This window comes from Protomyctophum bolini (genome assembly GCF_963924005.1).
Source record: "Protomyctophum bolini genome assembly, chromosome: 6".
Classification (NCBI taxonomy): domain Eukaryota; kingdom Metazoa; phylum Chordata; class Actinopteri; order Myctophiformes; family Myctophidae; genus Protomyctophum; species Protomyctophum bolini.
Genome location: NC_137867.1, coordinates 7179299 through 7199435, shown reverse-complemented (window position 1 = coordinate 7199435; position 20137 = coordinate 7179299). Strand labels below are relative to the sequence as shown.

Sequence of the window (20137 nt, the reverse complement as noted above, 5' to 3'; positions counted from 1 at the left end):
AGCAGGACGTGCAGGAATCCTCGGAACCTCCACAGCTCCACCTCTCTGACCTCCAGCCTTGGCCAGGATATAATATCCAACCAGGATATAATAATATCAAATCAGCCTTTTTGCTTTCCAGCCTTTTCTTTTCACAATCAAAAGAGATAAAGCACATCCACAAATAAAGCTTTTACAGCCTTTAAAGAAAAAACAGCTGAATGCGTGTCCCGTCAGTGTTTAAAGGCTATGGAAGTGTTGCCGTGTACACAGTTGTAAATAGAAAAGATATACTGTGTCTGTAATCTTAATGCATTCACAGGCTAGGAGGAGAGATTGGCCCATGTTCAGTTGTGGACCACAGTCACCGTCCCTTCCTGCAACCCCAAACAAGGTACTCGACCCATCATTTTGCCGTTGCATAATATAAACTACTACCTACACCTGAGCCACTAAAGGGATAGTTAGTTCACCCCAAAACCACTTGTTTTCTGTCAATTACACACCCCATGAAGCCTTGTATTGATGGAGTATCAGTTGTTGGAGGACTCATGCTCAGACTATGCCAGACTACTCCTCCAGTAGGGCTGGAAATATATATAGAAACCAATAAGTATGAGCAATAACCACCTTAATCTTGCTCATGTAGGTTAATTGAATAATAAGCCTTGGAGAATCGATTAACAACTTGACCCTGTAGTGCTATAATTCATTGGGCACAATGGCGGCATATACAAATAGTCAATCTGCAAGGTGACAATGTATTGCATATTAACCTTGTAGATCTGCCATTTTCACCTTTTCTAAAATAAAAACAAAAGTAATCATGCATTAATTGCAATCGAGGCATAGGTTTGAAATAACGTCATATTGATTTAATGTTATATCGCCCAGCCCTTCGTCAAAGTCAGTGCAGTTGCATTGAGCTTCATTTGTCTTCTATTCTCGGCATCAGTCACCGTTGTATGACATGGTATCATTTGGGCTTCTGTGATTACTGGATGTCAGATGTCCATGAAGCAAAAAAAGGAAAAAAAGCAACAAGAGATGACAACGAATTTTAAAGATACTTTATAACAAAAGACGGTATCAAAACAAAAAGGTAACCAAGAGTTAAACTTGAAACGGTACTGTGACATGTGTCAACACCACAGCCAGGCCAGGTCGCTACAACCAACATGCTAGCAACGGCTCGGCCACTTGATGGTGCACAGCAAATTAAAAAGTGTTCATTTTACAGAGAGGGTGGTATAGGGGGGTAAACCTGCCCACCACCGTCGAGTCTGTGGGTCCATTCCTCCTCCATTTCCAAATATCAGTTTAAACAGATCTCGGGGCCCATTTCCCAGACGAACTAGGTGGCATACATTCCGTTTTCCTGATATTTCATTTGATTGGCTCTGCAGTAGATTTGAACAGTGGACGCACAAAGGTGCCGCTGCAAAGCCCATCAAACCAAAGCTATGGAACACTGAACTGGGATCAGGGAATGCGTGTGCCACCTTCTGGTAACCTGGGAGTCACAGAGCCGACCCGGCCGTGCTTCGTGTAGCTCGGATGCCAGACGCCGGTGACTCAAAGCGGGGCGCAGACCTGGGAGGGATAGCGTGTCCCTCCGGCAGGCGTTCACGTCCTCTGTGAAAAGCAGCAGCTGTGGACTCCGTAGCCAGATCCCGATAGTCTCAAGTCTGCTTAGAGCAGTGGTTATCAAACCTTCTCCGTGTCAAGGACCCCGAATTAGCCATCTGAAAATATCTCGTATACCAGCGTGACCCCCATAAAAGATTTGCGTCTGTTACAATGTTCACAAGAAATGTGCTGCAGTGACACGTTGTAGATCAGATCATTTTTCTAATTTTGAGAACCACTGCCATGCATTCCTAGAGTCGGGACCCAGCTGAGGGGACGGAGAGCTTTCAAAGTGGCATCTGAGTCTAGTAAGTATATTCGAACTAAATTAACTCCATCTAAACAACTTTGTTCAAGAGATGGTTAATCAGTTAAAATGTCACAATGATGATAATTGCACGATTAAAGGCTTTTCTAAAGATTAGCCCTCCATATTAACTTATATCCGACTTAAAAAGGAAAACAAAATAGAATTTAAAAGGTAGTGTAAGTGATATTAAGGTTATGCTCTATATTATAACAGTAATCATTGCTAGTCTGTTCAGCAACAATAAACGTCTATTTTACAGCACCCTGTAGGAGTGTTCTCTCCCAGGTAGACGCAATTGGTATACCGACTAGAAAATGCATGTTTACTAGCCGGAGAGACCCTTGCTCCTGAAAGAACTCTATAGTCTACAGCGATGATTACCTTTAGAATATAGTTTTCAACAGTTTTATTTTAACAAAACAAAATCACTCACAGCACCTTTAAGTTGCTTCAATTGCTTTCATATCATTTGCACAATAAAAATTAAACAATACTCAAGGTTCCGATACCACAAAATGTCCTAAAGATATAGCCAGCCCCCCAGATCAGGTGAATGAACCCATTAAAACTGGGAAAGGATCTGTGTGATTTTACATTTTTTTGCATTGGGCTATTCAAAAACAGCAGATATACAAGCTCACAGCTCGTACACGTCGTGCCATGCTGGGAGCTTGCACGTCTGCTATTTTCGATGGCCGTGTAAAGCGTGGTTTAGAAGGCATTTGTAGAATTGGCCCTCGGGTCTTAATGGGTTTTAAGGAAAACATAAATAGATCTCTTAGTTAGTAGAACAAATGAGCTGCCACGTGATTCGACTCCGTCAAAGGGGATCGATCGCCCGTTCCGACTGACAGCCGCCGTCGTCGTAGCCGATAACAAAACAAAAAAAAAACCCCACAAAACAAAAAAAACACAAAATGTATCTTTTTCCTCGCCTCCCTCCCTCGCCCCATTTCTCTGGGTCCAAGGGGGCGAGGCAGAGGAGAGTGGAGTGAGTTAAAAAAAGAACACCCGTCTTGACTCTGTCCGTTACAGGGTGCACAACAACAGTACGGATGGATGGGTCCCCGATCCACACAGGGTGTGGGTGTACAGTATCAACAGTTTGAAGAGGTGTTGCTTTGACAACAAGTCTGTTCGGCGGGGGGCAAAAGCAGAGAAGGGGGGGGAGGGGGTTCACTGCTTCTGAACGTCGAGACCATCCTACAGACCAAGCGGACCCCCCCCCCCCCACACACACGCACACACACATAACTTAACCGGCCCATTTGGTCCCACTTTGCACACACTCTTCAGTCTACGCTGGTGATTTTACAGTGTAGACTTGATTTTTGTTGCATTCGTAAAAGCCAATTATTTCACGCCTACGCGATTTTAGATGACTTAAGATCGACAGGCTCACACGACGATGCGCTGCAACACGTTGGGGAGCTTGTTGGATCTGCTATTTTCTGCCAAAGCTTCCCTTTACCATGCAGATGCTGAAGGGTTTCAGTGGTGAAGTGATTCTCAGCCTTTTTTAATTTCAAGGACCCCCCACAGCTCCTTATGCATTATAGGCCACGGACGCCCCGATATATATCGTTCATCCCTGGGTTTGATTTAAAATCAGAAAGTGCATATCGATTTGTACACTCTCAACCAGAGTTACAGAGCTGTAAGCCAGGGTCCACTTTTAACCCTTTGAGAACCAGTGATCGAGTGTCAATTTGACCACTTGATAGGATTTGATAATCGCTGCTCATTATCGACACGAAATATTATTAATTACATAATTTCAATCATAGAAAAAAATCAGTGTGGGAGCTCACTCTGTGGGAGCTAAATTGGCATGTTTGTCTACGCTCAGTATTTAAATGTACTTCTGTACATACGTTTCTAAAAAGTACAGATACTCAAACAATGTACTTAAATAAAATACTAAAATAAATGAACTGAAAAGCAAAGGAAGACCGCACAAACGGCTTCTGCTCCAGTGACCACAACGGCGCCTGTTCATTTTATCATGACATTTTTGCCGAATGTTTTTCGCCTATTTCTTCTGCCGAAATTCCTCGTATTGTGCGCACTATTGAGCTCACAGCATGAGAATAAGGACACTCAGTGTTCATGTGGTTAACCCATTCTGACCGGGCACCCATTTTGGTGTTTAGCATCATGTTATGCTTTACCTATTGAAAAATAGCAGATCTACAAGCTCATATCGCGCCACCGAGTGGCGCGATACGAGCTTGTAGGTCTGCTATTTTTGAAAAATTCGAAGAACGACTGACATTTTTAGAATCTGATCTCAGGTCAGAATGGGTTAATCAGACCCAGTGTGTGTCCAGTGGAAACCTCGTTATGAATCTGATCTCAGGTCAGAATGGGTTAAATTAACAGGATCACAAGGATCACCTGGCGGTAGTGGTGGGTGGGGGTCCGAGGTTGAGGTCTGTTGGGAGGTCTGCGGACCCCCGTTTTTTATCTCTGGGATCCCCCAATCCACACTGTAAAATCTTCAGTTCCAATAGGCTCTATGCACAGACGCCATTTTGGAAAGATCTCCTCCTTCCGGGCCGCTTCCCCATACGTCCTTCACAGGCGTTACCGATGATAGCAATTAAGGCTCCGTTCCATTTAGCGTACAGTTGTTCTCAAACGTTTTAATTTCAAGGACCCCCATGACTCCCAAGAGTGTACAAATGGACCCCAATAACTGAGTGTACAAATGGTTCAATTTGTACACTCAAGAGTCACAGAACCATACAGGGCCATTTGGAACAAACGCAAGGACACTTTGAGACCCACTGGGTGTAGCAGAGTGCTTCCAATGAGCCAACAACGCACAATAGCAGCACTCTGACTCTGTTTGACCAGAATGGAACAGAGCCTTCATTAGTCATCATCAGTGACACCTGTGAAGGAAGTAGGGAAGGGGTCCGGAAGTAGGAAGAGTTATTGACTTAGTGTGCATAGAGCCTATTTGACTTGGAGTGTACAAGGGCCCTCTGAACCCCCCCCCCCCCCCCCTCAAAGACCCTCGTGGCCTCTCAGTCCAGCGAGATGATGTCCGAAATGCCGCCGGAGCCGCCGCCACTGCCGCCCAGCGGCTGGCCGGCCCCGCCCCCCGTGATGACGCGGGTCTCGTGGTGGGTGGAGGAGCTGGTGGCGACGTGGGCGGAGCTCTCGTAGTGGCTGGTGGAGGAGGAGACCAGCGCCGAGCTGGTGGAGGAGGAGGCCGAGCTCTGCAGGCTGCTGCTCAGGTTGTCCAGGAACATGGGAGCACGGTAATGCTGGAAATACATGGGACATGTAATGCATCATAAAGTGACGATAATATGAGGACATATTCAAGTATCTGTATAAAGCATAGACTGTAAAAAATATGGACAAAGCGTTCCGCGGGTCTAACGTGAACGTAAAATGAAGCCTGTCTCTATGTGTCAGTCCTTGCCATGGAGGCAGCCATCTTTCTATATCCGGGCCCAGGCCCAGCTGGCCCATTGGCTGGCCCAGACAACGATGAGGGACTTCCCCCCTTTTTATTTTGACTCGAGTGGGTGGGGGATCCCGTTCATAGACTGTAACGGTAGCCACGCCCCTCAGAACATGCGCGACTTTATGGTCATTTTTTTTATACATGGGACCATAATTTTCCAAAAATAATATTATGACATTAGAAATGAGACTTTAAACTAGTGACTGGAAGCAAAAAGTATTCATGACCATGTTTATTAAGGTAATACAGTCTAGGTGAAGTTGGGCCAAAATACATGGACTTCTATGGGGCTATGGGTTCTTTTGAGCCCAATGAGAGCGCCACAACAGGCCATTATATGAACTTTCATTTCCTTAGTGGCTTCACAAAATATCTGTCTGACTGCCCCCCCTGGTATAAAGTCACTGTATCGACTTTGATGAGGGAGTATCGGTATTTTTGGACGATTATTTCAGCATTACCATCGGTATATCTCTGCTGTCTGGCACTAAATGCTGAAATAATTTTAATAAAACTCATACGTTCAATAATAGTCGTCACGGTTCATAGTGCACTTTAAATTTGAAAACAAAACTTCCAAGTGACACAGTACATCAACTGGTTATTCAACAAACAACTAAGTAGCAGTAAATAGAATGCAGGGTGTTTTTGCACCATCTCCTGGAAATGATGTGCAAGTGCCCATGCGCTCGTCTCATGACACAGATGACATTCAATTATTCCACATCACGGCACATTTCTGCCTACATGTCTATTGTTAGACGTTGCTTGTTGTGTAAAGCTGACACAGTTTCTGATATAGAGCTAGTTACAGGGATTTTATAACCTTCCTGTGTCTATTAATAAATACCGTCTAATTGATAGTCCTCTGTTAGTGGAACTAACACAATACCAACCCTGGACTGGACATTACCAACACAATCTTCACAAGGTTAAATAATGACAACGTTCTAAATTCAAGACAAAGATTAATACCTGAGAATCTGCTTGAAGAAAAGAAAGCAGATCCAGACCTAAGAGAAACCAAAACAGACATTATGAAATGTTACTCGAGGATTATAAAAAAATCTTTTGCAAACGGTAGCAGATGTGAACCAGCGATCCAAGGACTTAATGCCCGTCTTGTGCCGCATTCTGTACAGCAGTTTGTTCTCAAAGTGGGATCCGGGGACCCACAGGGGTCCTTGAGGGAGTTCCAGTGGCAACTCGGCAAGAGAATTGAGCACCCCTGGTTATAGAGGGTGTTAAGTGGTTCAACTGAAGATACCGGTAATATATTAATAAAATTCCAAATATTATCAGAGCATTCTGCGGTGCCGCTGGACTTTGACACCCACTTTGAGAACCACTGGCATAGAGGGTCACATATTTAACTCCTTATTCCCGTGGGAGACATGCAGTCAGCACATGAGGTTACGTTGCCACTCACTCTGCATGTCAGCAGGTATGGTAGCCAGGGTGGAGTGGTGGAAAGGGTAGTCCGACAGCGAGGACGTCAGGTAGGGCGTGTCCAAAGTCTGGACGTTTGGCACTCGCACCGTGGAGGGCTGGTAGGTCAGCACCCTGGAGAGACAGACAAACGATAAGATGTGTTGTGGGTAAAAAGACATGGCACCGATTGAATCGTCCATTGTTTATGCACTGTGGATTGCACAGACGTATGCTGGTCTCAGCCAACTTTAGCTCAGACGTCCAATAGTAGAAATAAAGGAAATTATTTAGTATGCCATGCAACTCGTATGCAACGAGTTTGGCTCAACATCACCAGACCCTTTACAACTGGTATAACTGTATAAAAAGAACCACATCGTATAAACCGATTAAACACCTGGGGAAATTGGCCCTAGAATGCTATTAAATTGTCATTTTGGCAGTGTAGTGTTGCGTGGAGTTTCTTAATATTTTGGAATCTCTGTGTGAAACCTGCAACCTTCCAGGGGGCGGAGTAACAAAAAGGCCTCTGGTGATAAACCCGCCGCAACATTGCACACTGGTCCCCGATTGGTGCCCCACACAATTTCGGGGGCAGCTAAATCTAATCACAGAGCGGCGACAGACTAAAGCCCAAAGCACACCAAAGGGTCAGGTCGGGACAAAATGTTTTTTTTGAGGTAGACCACACCGATGCAACTCGACAGACTAAAGCCCAAACCATACCAAAGGGTCAGGTCGGGACAAAATGTTTTTTTTTAGGTAGACCACACCGATGCAACTCGACAGACTAAAGCCCAAACCACACCAAAGGGTCAGGTCGGGACAAAATGTTTTTTTAAGGTTAAACAACACCAATACAACTCATTGAGTTGCAATGAGTTGCATTGGTGTGGTCTACCTTAAAAAAACCATTAAAAAACATTAGAAAAACGTAATTCTTCCATGGGCCATTTTTGTCTTTGCACCGGCAGTTTTGTCTAGTTTCCAGGCCAACTAGCTAGTGCAGCCTGAGCCTATAGCTGGGGTGTGGAAGTGGTTGATTACTACAACAGCTACAACAGCTACAACAGTGTGACTCTGCGGTCTGTTTCTGTACAGCATGCCAACAGTCCATATTCCTACATTTCAGACGGCGGCCATCTTGCCATCAAGTTAATAGTAGGGATGCCACCGATGAATTGTCGGGGCCTCTGAAATCTAGGCTGCATGATATATCGAACATGTACCTTCATAATCAGTGGAGAATACAAGTATTAATCAAGTTGAGCAAAGCCACTCTTCTCTGCCCCTCTCTCTAACAGACACAGTTAACGATCGCTTGTCAAGTGCCTGCCAGACAGCCAATCGGATGAAATGAAGGCAGTTGTAGAGTGTGTAGACTGGTGAACTGAACGTTCTCCGTTTATATCAAGTACTTCATACCAGCCCCTTATATGAAACTACTTCTCCCCAAATCCAAATGGATTTTATCTTCCATCCTGAATGGCAGTAACTAGCATACAATGAGAACTGAGAAGGTCTCCACACAAAGGTTTACTCATCAAAACTCATTATAAAACTGTAACCATCAAAGCATGCCTGCATATAATGGTTATGTGACCATGGCATGTGCATAATATATATATTTATTTTTTGGGGGGGGGGGTTTCAATTAATCGATTATTAAATCGGCAGAGCCGTCGATTATTCGATTGGGCCGACGGTCACTTTCTGGCATCCCTAGTTAATAGCAGGGTGGGCGAGTTGCCAACTCGCCACCCTGCTATTAACTTAACGGCAAGATGGCCGCTGTGTGAATACGGTCTATATTGCCCGTTTGTGTCAGACCTGATCTGGAGACAAACGATGCACACCACTGCACTGACCCCTTGCTGTGGATCTCCTCCGTCTTGGTCATGTACACGCAGCGCTTCTTCATGGGCGGGTCGGGCTCCTCGTCGTCCTCCTCCTCCGACGAGCTCTCTAGCGTCAGGTCGATGACGTCGGCCTTCTTGGCGGAGCCGGACTCGCCGGACCCGGGCAGCGCCACCGCACACTGTCGCACGGGAGTGGACGCTGTGGGGTGACGGGAGTGAGGTATGTGGGACCCATTAAGGCCCCGAGACCAGGTTCTACAAATGCCATTCTAAATCGTGACAGTTTTCTGAAAGACCCACGTTCCTATTCTCAGCGGTAATGGAAACTATTTCATGTCAAGGACTCCGAAAATGATATGGATTCGGCCGCCGACCGCCATCTAAACATACGTTGTTCCCCCAGAAGCAAGTGAAAGAATATAAATTCAAAGATTTGCTCACACTTTCACGATTGTTCAAAAATAGCAGAGCTACAAGCTTGTAGATCTGTTCTTTTTCAACAGACCCTTTTCTTCTCAACAGCTAAAGTATAAAATAATGGTTCATGTGGTCGCTAAGGTGATACAGATGCGTTCCAGGTCTTAGTGGGTTAAGACAACTATGACTAAAGTTTCCATGGACGAGAGCAAAGTAAAATCTCACGACGCGACCCTAGGAGACCCTATGCCTACACATTAGTGCTCCCGTTTCATAAACAATGAGCACAATATGTCAAATGATGATGTTTTGGTAGCCATGCAACCAGCCAAATGCAGACTGTGACCTTAAACCTTCACCACATCAAATACTCTTATGTAAAGAATAACTAATAACTGGAGCACCGCTGGGCTAGCGGTTAAGGCGCATACCACATATATATAGGTTCTAAAGCAGCACGATAGCGAGTCGCAGGTGCGATTTCCGGGCCCGACGACCATGGCTGTGTGCCACTCCCCATCTGTCCCAGTTTCCTGTCTCTCTCTACTATCAATACAGATAGAAAAGAACAAAACACACACACTAACCCAAGATAGGCCATCTTGTAGATAGCAGAATTTCAGTGTGTGAGGCGCCTTCTAGGGAATGGCCACTGAGAACTTTCAACAAAACACAAATAAAGTTGCACTTACGCTCCAGTTTTGGAATGGACTGGGAGGACACCTTGACCGACTCTTTCTTGGGTCTCATGGGACACCAGCTGCCATCCTCCTGGAACTTGATTTCATCCACATCCGAGCACTCATTCAGAATCTCCATGAATAAGCTGAAGACAGACAGTTACATCAATCACCTAATGAATAATTATAATCGATAATCATTTAACCGGGGGGGGGGGGGGGTTTCAGAGTAAAAGCGGCCATGTCTTTCCGGCACCCCAGAGCTTCTATTTTGAAGGAATTCCCGGCACGGATCGTGTTAATGGAACTGGTGGTGAATAATCATTAATTTCATCAAGTCTTTTGTCTATGTTTGACCTAATGTTCGGAATCGGGGACGCCAAGTTTCAAAATGGCCGCCACGACAAAGCTCGTGAAGGAGTGAACGAGCCCACTGACCCGTCGATGATGAGGCTCTCGTACGCTGCCTTTTTGTCGCAGACGGGACATATCCACGTTGGCTTCTTCTCGTTCATCTGCAGGTAGAGGGCAGCGTCGAAGCACTGCAGGTGAGAGCAGGTGACCGCTCTGCATGGCACCGTCAGACGCATCTTACCCAGCTGGACCGCTCACACAGTCCACAAACAAAAAAGCGTCACTTACAGCAGTGGTTCCTCAACCTTTTCAGGCCGCGAGACCACCAACATAATCATATTTGAACTGGGGACCGGCCCCAAAATGATCATATTTGAACTGGGGACCGGCCCCAAAATGATCATATTTGAACTGGGGACCGGCCCCAAAATGATCATATTTGAACTGGGGACCAGCCCCAAAATGATCATATTTGAACTGGGGACCGGCCCCAAAATGATCATATTTGAACTGGGGACCGGCCCCAAAATGATCATATTTATAGTGCACATTTAAACATTTGAACAACAATCACTTGGAAATGTGGGACATTACATTGTCTCAGTCCCACGGATAAATATGGTGAAAATAGCTTGCAAGCTATGTTTCCCCCCCCAAGGTGCACATGGCCAAATGCTCTCGCGCACAACTGAGATCTGTCGCGCACAGGACGCTGGTGTAAAAAATAAAAAGGTGTCGTCCGTCCGTCCGTCTGTCGTCCGTCCGTATTTATCTGTAGAACCATTCTGTTGCTTGTCTGGGTGGGGGGTCCCCAGTTCAAATATGATTACTTTAGTGGGTCACAGCCTGAAAAGGTTGAGAACCACTGATCTGTAGACTAACTGAATATTCCTAAAATTGCTAGCCTACCACCTTGATATAAAATAAAAATGTTTTAACTTGCGTAACCTTATGTAACTATTCATTGATTCACTCTTATAACAAAACCAATTTGGGGGGAAAGAATCACACCTGTGTGAAGTGAGGGGCGCTCAATTCACATTATCTAACGTTTGGATAGTTGGTGTCAAGGGGACGTATGTTTGCTCAGTAGTTGCTGATCAGGAGGTTTGAGTGTTTGCTCAGACCGAAAAAACATTAGAGGGAACATTGCTTGCAAGGCTAGGGGTTGTGACTGTGAGCTTGTAGATCAGCTATTTTCTTAGATTACTTGACAATTTGGTCATGTTTGACCAGTTTTTATAGTATAGTATCTGTTGATTGCTTTTGATGGTTTGACGGTCTTATTACTTTTCTTTCTTTCATTATAAAGGCCTTAAATTGTGACTTCACTGTCAACCACTTACATTTGTAGAGAATGTGATATAATTGTCTTACCGGGCACATGAGCGACACCCTTAGACTGGTCGTAGCGATCTCACTGTCTGGGTCTGCAGTAAGCTTCTCTTTAACTGAAACACAAAGTGAACGGAATTGAAAATACACTTTAGGAAAAACATGAGATCGGTAGAGGTAGGATTTTGTTCAGTGATCAGAGTACCCAAATGCAACTGAAAACTATGTCACCATTGTGGTTCATGGTTAGTCAAAATTAAACAACGGCCATTTATTCTATCTAGACCCAATATTAGACAATACAATATTACATATAAAAACGTTTTTTCATCTTTCTAAACAATAGCTAGAGCAACAAGCTTGTGAGCTTGTAGTTTGGCTAGTCTAAAAAAAGTATGTAGGGCATATCCACTTATGCATTCTTTGCATTTTACCTCTACACCAAATCTCATTTCCAAAAACGTTTAATTATGAAAAAATATAATGTAACAACTTCAATTTTAAAGTGAAAACTGAATATGAATTGAAATATCCTTCATTTATTTATATAATTTTCCATCCTTTCTAACCCATTTTTGGTGTTAGAATTATGTTATGCTTTAGCTATTGAAAAACAGCAGATCTACAAGCTCACAGCGAGCTTGTAGGTCTGCTATCTTTGAAAAATCGAAGAGCGACTTGACATAGAAGACATTTTTTTTAATCTGATCTCAGGTCAGAATGGGCTAACTGGCCTCCCTGGCGGCGGTGGCCTCACATTGAAGAGCACTTACTCAGTGCTCTGGAGTGATCAGGGTTTCTGATGCCCTTCATTCGCAGTCTTTGTAGAAGCAGCGGTGACGTCAGCTGTCTCACCAGATATACAGACATGGAGTACGTCTGCAGGAAATAAAAACACACTACATTCTCAACGCTGTGCGAGCATGTAGACTGGCCATTTCCCCTACTTTGACCCCAAACTGCAGAAGAGTTGATTTCATGAGTGGTTAGTATTTACTTTTCCAATTTCAGGTGCCCACGTAACCGAAATCTGATTGGGTACGGCAGACGACAGTCTGACCAATGAGGTGATGTTCAGAGGTCTTCCCGGCCTCTTCTGTTCCACTCCGTTTTTAGGTGGCGGTGCATAACCCTACACACACACACACACACACACACACACACACATGTCCCCAGTGTTAGTATGCATATGCATGAAAATGTACTTTGAATTAAGTCCAATCTTTGCCAATGTGAGCACTTACTGGCAAAGGAAAGAGTTTCCCATTGACTTTTATACACAGACTGTTTGGGTAATTGTCCTCCTGAGGACAACTCGTCTCCGACAGGCAAAATCTAAAAATAGAAGAGAAATGTGCTGAAACTTTAAGCAGGTCAAGCAAACAAACAACTCAACCACCTAAACCCCACCCGCCGTAGACCCACACTAGGCCATTCCCCTCGACACCAAATGTTTTCCCTGAACACCGGAAGTGAAGTATGGGAACGCAGTTTTTAGAAATCGTAATATCTCGGATTCTTCTTTTTGGATCAAAGGCTTGAATTGCGTCTCATTTCTCTAAAGTCTAAACGATATGAATCGCCGGTTACAAAATGTATGTAGCTGTAGTCCAAGCTTGAATTATCCTCTTTCAATCTGCCAAGCTTTTTTGTCATAAAAATCCCCCGTAGACATGTTATGAGCTACTTTCTGTCAAGACATCCTCTGCAGGTGATTCTTTTTCTAAGTGTTGCAGTTTGGAAGCACTCGCTTTTGTTAACGGGTCGCGGCTGCTGCATTATGTGCGAATTCGAAACAGGTGGTACGCAGGGCCGTTCAGTGACATAAGACGAGTGCTTCCAAACTCCAGCACTTAGAAAAAGAATCACCTGCACATAATTTCTTGACAGAAAGTAGCTCATAACATGTCTACGGTGGATTTTGATGAAAAACAAGCTCGGCAGATTGAAATAGGAAAATTCAAGCTTGGACTACAGCTGCAATGTTGGAGAGTTTAACGTTGTTTAAGACAAGCAGATCGCAAACCAAATTGGATGAGTGTGGGGAGTCAATGGAGGGTATTGCAACTCTAGATTCATCCCATTATAAAAAAATCACACCCGTGTGAACCGAGTGGTGCAACTCCCCTCTCTCTCTCTCATTAGCAGGCAACAGTGCAGCACTAATACTATCTCTCTCTCTCTCTCTGTGTTTCTGGCAAACAGCGCCCCTACTGGTACTAATAGTCATATACTGGTGCTCATGGCCACATATGTGAACACGGACATGCCACATCGGTACATAGGTGAACACGGACATTGCTGTTCCTCGGAGTGGTTGCACCTTTCAAAAACTCTAGAGTTGCAAATTGCGGCTAACAAATCACATTTGTTAGCCGCATTTGTTGGCTGCACACTTGCGGACACAGATGTCAAATAATGGCCGATATGTCACTCAGCCAAACCCAAAATGCTGCTGCCAGGCTACTGATCAGTCACCCCCATTCTGGCCTCCTTGAACTGGCTCCCAATACATTTTAGTATCAAGTTCAAGGTTCTAGAAATGGTAGAAATGTGAACTGTCAAGGCTTGTGAAAGGAGCTCTACAAATCCATGGTACTTACATGGAGCTGGCTGTAGTGCATATAATGTCAGTTTCAAGACGACAACAACGTCAAATCCCCATTATGCAAATATTACGAAAACAAACCTGGTGGCCTGTGAACAACTATGAAGGTTTTTAAGGCTGGTGACCGTGGATATGTACAGCAGTCAACATTTAACACATTCTTACCTCATTTGAATTTGAACCATGTAGTCCCTCCTGCCACCTGGTAGGAAGTCCCTGAAAAAAGAAAGGAAACGTACATTTCAGACTTAACATACCCTTACCGGTTAGTAAGTAAACCATCCCGGTCACGTGAATTCACCGTATCATTGTTTTCTGCAGACCGGTTTTCTGGCCCCGAGTGCTGGGTGGGCATTTTTACAGAAACCAAAAAGTGGAAGATCCAGTCAGCGTACGTCAATCACAGGGCAGTGAGCGCAGATGCTGATTGGCTACTTGACTACCAAATAACGATAGCGATTATTTAATCAATTACTTTATCAATTAATTGAATAATCGAAGAGCACATTTTTGGGGAGATTGTTTTCTTTGTCTAATAGTGAATCAACGCAGAAAGATTGGAATGGATATTTCATAATTTATTGACTATGTAGACCACCTAGTCTAAACACTTGCGACCTATTTCATACATCTTTTCTTTGGACAAGGGTGTGAAAAAAAGCATATCTATAAGCACACAACAGGTCGAATCATGATGAGTTGTGAGCTTGTAGATCGGCTATTTTCAATGTGATTATTTTAGCGATAATTCTTTTTATAATCAATTATTTGGCTGCTGCATGTCTAGTAATGACATAGATTAGATGATTAGGTAGTAAGTGGTGTGAATATACCTGGATATGCATACTTCTCGGACTTGTTGCGGCGTCAATGCAAAGATGAAGTACTTTTCTTGGTGGTATCTCTGAACTTGGCTCGCTCCTGAAAAACAGCCAAAGTCACAATCACACCTTGACCAGTTCTGCAGGTTTCATTCCATTGAGCGTCAACGTCTCAGAAATGTCGTTTCTCTATGACATAGCACAAATTCACTGAGAACATTCACCTTGGTTTTCCAAAATTATACACTATCATGCATTTTCTCGTTTTGGAACAGATTAAGCTCAATCCTTGTATGATTGCAGGAAATCAGCCATCAATATAAAGGTGCTCCAGTTTGTTCAAAGGGTGACAAGATTGGTGATTTGTTTATGCTTAAACCACTTGAATGAAAAAAAGCAAAAAAAAGCTCACAATGCTATTCTGACCAAATGTTTGCACCCAGAATAGGCTCTGTGCGTAATTGTAGCCTCAGGTTTGTAGAAGCTTCGTTTCATTGGCTCGGCAGCAGATTTGAACGTGAAACAGCGTTTCATTTTGAACATAAACAACAAAAACATACAACTCAAATCTGCCCCTGGTACAGAATCGTTCGCTGTCCGTGGCAAAATACACATCTCTTGGGGACGGGGAGGACCCTGCTGCAACAAGCCTAAAACAAGAAAACCGACCTAGGCTTGACGGTTTGATGAGAACATCCAGGACGTCGTAAAAGGGGAGCGACTTCATCTGGACATCCGGGTGGACCGGGGGGATGAGGGGCGCGGGCTGCTGCAGATTCATGCTGAATTTGGACTCGTGGAAGACGAGCGGTCTCCCACTTCGAGAAGGGACGTCAGAGTTCGCCACACTTCCGCCGGCACCCTCCGCAGCGGCGAACAGCAGCGACTTGATGGTGGCCAAGTCGGGGATGCAGGCGTCCAGGATCCTGGGGTAGCGGTGGCGATACAGTTCCCTGATTTTGCCTCGCACCGCAGGGCTGCAGTCGCTCTTCAACAAATGCAGCGCCCTCACCTGGAGCTCCTCCTTGCGCCCGCTTTTGTTGTGGCCGGCGAAGCCCAGTAACACTTGTAATTCAGACACTCTGAAACTTGATACCATACTCTGGGAGAAGAAAGAAAACCGCAACAGAATGATTAGGTACAGCAAAAATGTGCGGCACGTGTATATTAAAAATAACTGTTGAATACTACAGAAAAGTGCAAAAAGCTACAGCAACAACACAAAAAACGCTTCAGCAGCAACCAGACCAAGTTAAAGGTTTAGTCCAAGCTTACTTTGTAGTATGTGCTCAAATAATCAGGTTATGTTAGCAAGCCAATTAAGAAGCTACAAATCAATTGCAAAAAAGAATATAACAACCCGATACATTGGTCATGCAGAAACCTTGTATGTCCAGTACTGGAGAAGATCTGGCTTAGTGTCATATATATTGGATTAGCCTTGGTGTAATGACACTTTCTAAAAGCAAATTTGTATGTTGCTTCTATCGTTTTGTTACTTGCTGCTAGTTCATGTCATCTTTGGCACACCTAGCGAGAGGATCACCAGATCGACTAAAAATATACAACAAACAAAAATAGCAGCTTTACAGAACCAATACAAACTGCAAACACATTGGGGTAGATTTTGTGTGTGTGTGTATTTTGCCATCCAAGCCCATTCAATGTCATTCGATTACCCCAGATGTATCAGTAAGGATATCTCTGATAGTCTTGACTAGGTGAGAGACTATCGCTTGGATTGGAAAAGAAAAGTATGCAACAAATAAGGTTTCTGCGGGACAGCAATGACTGATGAACCGATAAAGAAAACAATGCCAGTTAACCTTAAATTATATGGAATTAGCAAGAGTTTAAGCAAAAACCGCTCGTGCAATTTTATGTACCAAGCAATATTTGATCAAGTCAACAACCTCCCACAGAGTGACCAACCCCAGAGAAAGGTAAGAAAACCCCTACTGACCCTTCATTATATGGTCCATGCTGGATTGGTCTTACGTGAATATCCTTTTTCTCTTACAAATCCTTAACATATGTGCCCGTTACGAATCTAAAATGTTGAGAATAATATCGAGACCCATTAGATAAAAATAAAAAAAACATGGAGCATGAGACAAGGCAGATAAATGACAAGCAGTGGAGCAGCTAAAGTTGGGGGTGAAAAAAAGACAGGTATTATATAGTTATAAGCAACAAGAAACGGGCACAGTATGTAACTTTGCCTTGTGTTACACATATATATATATATATACACACACACATACATATATATATATATATATATATATATATATAAATCTAATTGTTTCCCTCTCCTCTATACCAGCAGTTATCAGCCAGTTGTAGTGTGGCGGTGTTAAAACCAATTTTGTGCAGGAAACCTTTTTGGTGTTGGCATTGTTATGCTTTAGCTATTGAAAAATAGCAGATCTACAAGCTCATAGCGTGCCACAGAGTAGCACGCTACGAGCTTGTAGGTCTTCTATTTTTGAAAAATCGTTAGATTAGAACTGTTAGAATCTGATCTCAGGTCAAAATGGGTTTTAACCTGCACAAAACACATTGCCGTCTCTCTGTGTTTTGGTTTTTTTCACTGTTTTGGTAGACCGGGGGCTACCACAACAAACAGTGAAAGACCAAAAGGTTAACACCGCGCACACTACTCCAGCGGCTTCTGACTGCTGGCATAGAGGGAAACTGATGGGTAAAAAAGTATTTATCGTTTTATTATGCAAGCAGAGTAACACAGGGCAAAGTACTAAATTAAATACTACGCCGTTAAAAACAGAGTGTATAGACGGAATCGTATTATGGGGTCTGCAAAGGTTTCCAGAGCTAGAATCATAATATAAACAGTGCATAGAAAAGGGGAATTACACGTGACACGACTGAATGTTCATGAAACTAATGATGGTTTAAGTCTTAAAGACTAATAACTCGATATCTGTGAACCTGGGAACTTCCTGAAAGGGGGGAAAAAAGCACTTCAACCTTTGCCCCATACAATGTTTGAGTTTAGGCCCAAGCTAAGTTTAATATAGCCAGCAGCTATATAGATTTGAATCTGTGGTTTCTGACTTTAGGAAATTAGACATTAACGTAGTATTTAAGACAAGTGTTGATTAAAGCGTTGTGTTGTTAGCAGCAACGTTTAATATCATATGGCAGCAGCTTAAGGTCAATACTCAATATGGATATAATAAATAAGGATAACTCAGTGATGTCCTAATTGCATTGTCAATAGTCTGGGCAGAGCCATTGAGTTATGCAGAAAACAGTGCTCGAGTGCTCATGCAGCCCTGGAGTGACAAGCTGGAGTTTGAAATACATTGTTTTTAAAGGAGGGCAGTGCGAATATCAGCAATTGTAGGCATGTGAGACAGGCAACTGGCAACAGTTTTAGAGTATTGTACAGTAACAACAAAATCCTTCGTAATGTTTATGTTGTACTATTACTAAAAAACGATCTAAAATAAAGGGATTTGAGATCATTAAAGCTGGGCTGTTTCCTGAGTCTAGTGCATTCTGCCAACTTCTGGTCCAGAACTTTGTCACTCTTCGCAATGCTCTTCGCCAATGGAAGACTATGTAGACTCTGTCGTCTTCAATGGCTTTTGATTGATCGATTGGCTGAGTCTGGGAGTCCTTTAGGGGGTTTGAACTTCCATGGGGTCCCAGCTAATTCTGGAAAAGTTTTATTGCTGTATCTATTAATTATGTACCTATTAATTCTTGTCCTCCAATTATATGCCCAAAACAGGGACACCAGCATGTTGAGTTGAACATTTTCGGACTAAAACTAAATGTTGTGCAAGACTAAAAAATAGAATTTGCTGTCAAAATTTGAAATACTCCCGCTTACAGATGACGCTTAGTTGTGACATCACTGTCGCATATCCTTCTCCTCCACTTTTCAACATCTCTGCAACACAAGTTACGCAACTGTAGCCTGCTAGCCTATACTCTGCAACGACGTTAACTAGGATTAGTTAAATGGCACATACACAAGTGCAAATACAGCAACAACAAACATCGTCAGCTCGGTGACTAGCTAGCAGGTTAGCCGCTGGTGAACCTATAACAGGAATATTGTTAGCACAACAGCTAGGCGGCTAGCTAGCGGTCGTCTGGGCTGAGCGTGCGTTTACTTTACATGAACGTTGGCTCGTCGAAAATGTCACACGTTGTTGTCGTGCCGCGCGTTACGTTATCTGGCACTATGTCCGTGTTTTTTAGGGGATCGGAACGGCCCGGCAGTGTTGTGTTGTTCTTTTCGCCTACCCGAAGCTCCTCACGATCCGCCATCTTCTCGTCGCGGTCATCATCGTTGAGTGTCGCGCGCGTGCGCAGTGCGTCCCTTGTTGTACAAGTAACACAGGGTATTTTTTGACCTTTGACAACAAGCTCAGCAGGTTTTGCCAGATGTAGGCCAGTCAATCTATAGATTTGACCCAAAATAAATTGCAATTCTCCATATTCAGACCGCAGCCATCTTGCCAGCAAGGTGATACCTAGGTGACACACCATAGACACACCATATAGACAGTCAAGTGCCCTTGAGCAAGGCATTGAACCCCTACCATGAAATGTTCTATGAGCAGGGCCTGGCTGTAAACAAGTTCTTGAGCTTAGTCCAGTTACCTTGGGTAAACATGGTAACTTTGCTTTGCTTACCTCTCTAATTATATTAAACAACGTCAAAATCACTAACATTACAGCTGTAGGGAAAGCTTGAATTATTCTCTTTCAATCTGTAAAGTTTTTGTATAATAAAAATCCACCGTAGACATTTTATGAGCTACTTCCTGTCAAGAAATTCCTTGCAGATTATTATTTTCTAAGTATCAGAGCATGGAAGCGCTCGTTATCAGTAAAGCAACCTCCTGCTGCCTCCTGCATTATGTGCATTCAAAACAGGTGGTACGCATGGGCCGTTGAGTGACAGTCAACGAGCACTTCGAAAAATCACACCCGTGTGAACTGAGTTGTGCAACTCACCTCTCCCCCCCCCCCCCCCCCCCTCTCTCTCTCTCTCTCTCTCTCTCTCTCTCTCTCTCTCTCATTAGCAGCCAAAGTGCAGCACTATCTCTCTCTCTGTTTCTGGCAAAGAGCGCCCCTACTGGTACTAATTGTCATACTCGTGCTCACAGTCACATACTGTAGGTGCATGGGTGGGTGAACGTCACAGACATTGCTGTTCCTTGGAGTGGTTGCACCACTCAAAAAATAATCT

General features: G+C 43.7%; 1 protein-coding gene across 4 annotated transcripts; it reads right to left on the bottom strand.

Annotated features, from left to right (window-relative positions):
- Positions 1-1034: 1034 nt before the first annotated feature.
- On the bottom strand, positions 1035-19222 carry pias2 (protein inhibitor of activated STAT, 2). 4 transcript variants are annotated; one of them, XR_013964157.1, is made up of 15 exons: positions 19186-19222; positions 15574-16006; positions 14917-15004; positions 14249-14299; positions 12720-12810; positions 12473-12607; positions 12249-12354; positions 11518-11591; positions 10225-10385; positions 9799-9932; positions 8699-8888; positions 6829-6962; positions 6375-6412; positions 4307-5193; positions 1035-4043 (listed from the first exon to the last, which is right to left on the bottom strand). XR_013964157.1 is itself a non-coding variant. In XM_080764998.1 (15 exons), the coding sequence occupies exons 3-15, from the start codon at positions 16001-16003 to the stop codon at positions 4951-4953; spliced, it is 1875 nt and encodes a 624-aa protein (XP_080621124.1). In that variant the 5' UTR covers positions 16004-16006; positions 16868-16954; positions 19186-19222; the 3' UTR covers positions 4056-4950. The 4 variants fall into 4 exon arrangements, 3 of the variants coding, with proteins under 3 accessions (XP_080621124.1, XP_080621125.1, XP_080621123.1); XM_080764998.1 differs by lacking the exon at positions 1035-4043 and adding an exon at positions 16868-16954 and having other exon boundaries at positions 4056-5193; XM_080764999.1 differs by lacking the exons at positions 1035-4043; positions 19186-19222 and adding exons at positions 16868-16954; positions 18767-19149 and having other exon boundaries at positions 4056-5193.
- Positions 19223-20137: the final 915 nt, after the last annotated feature.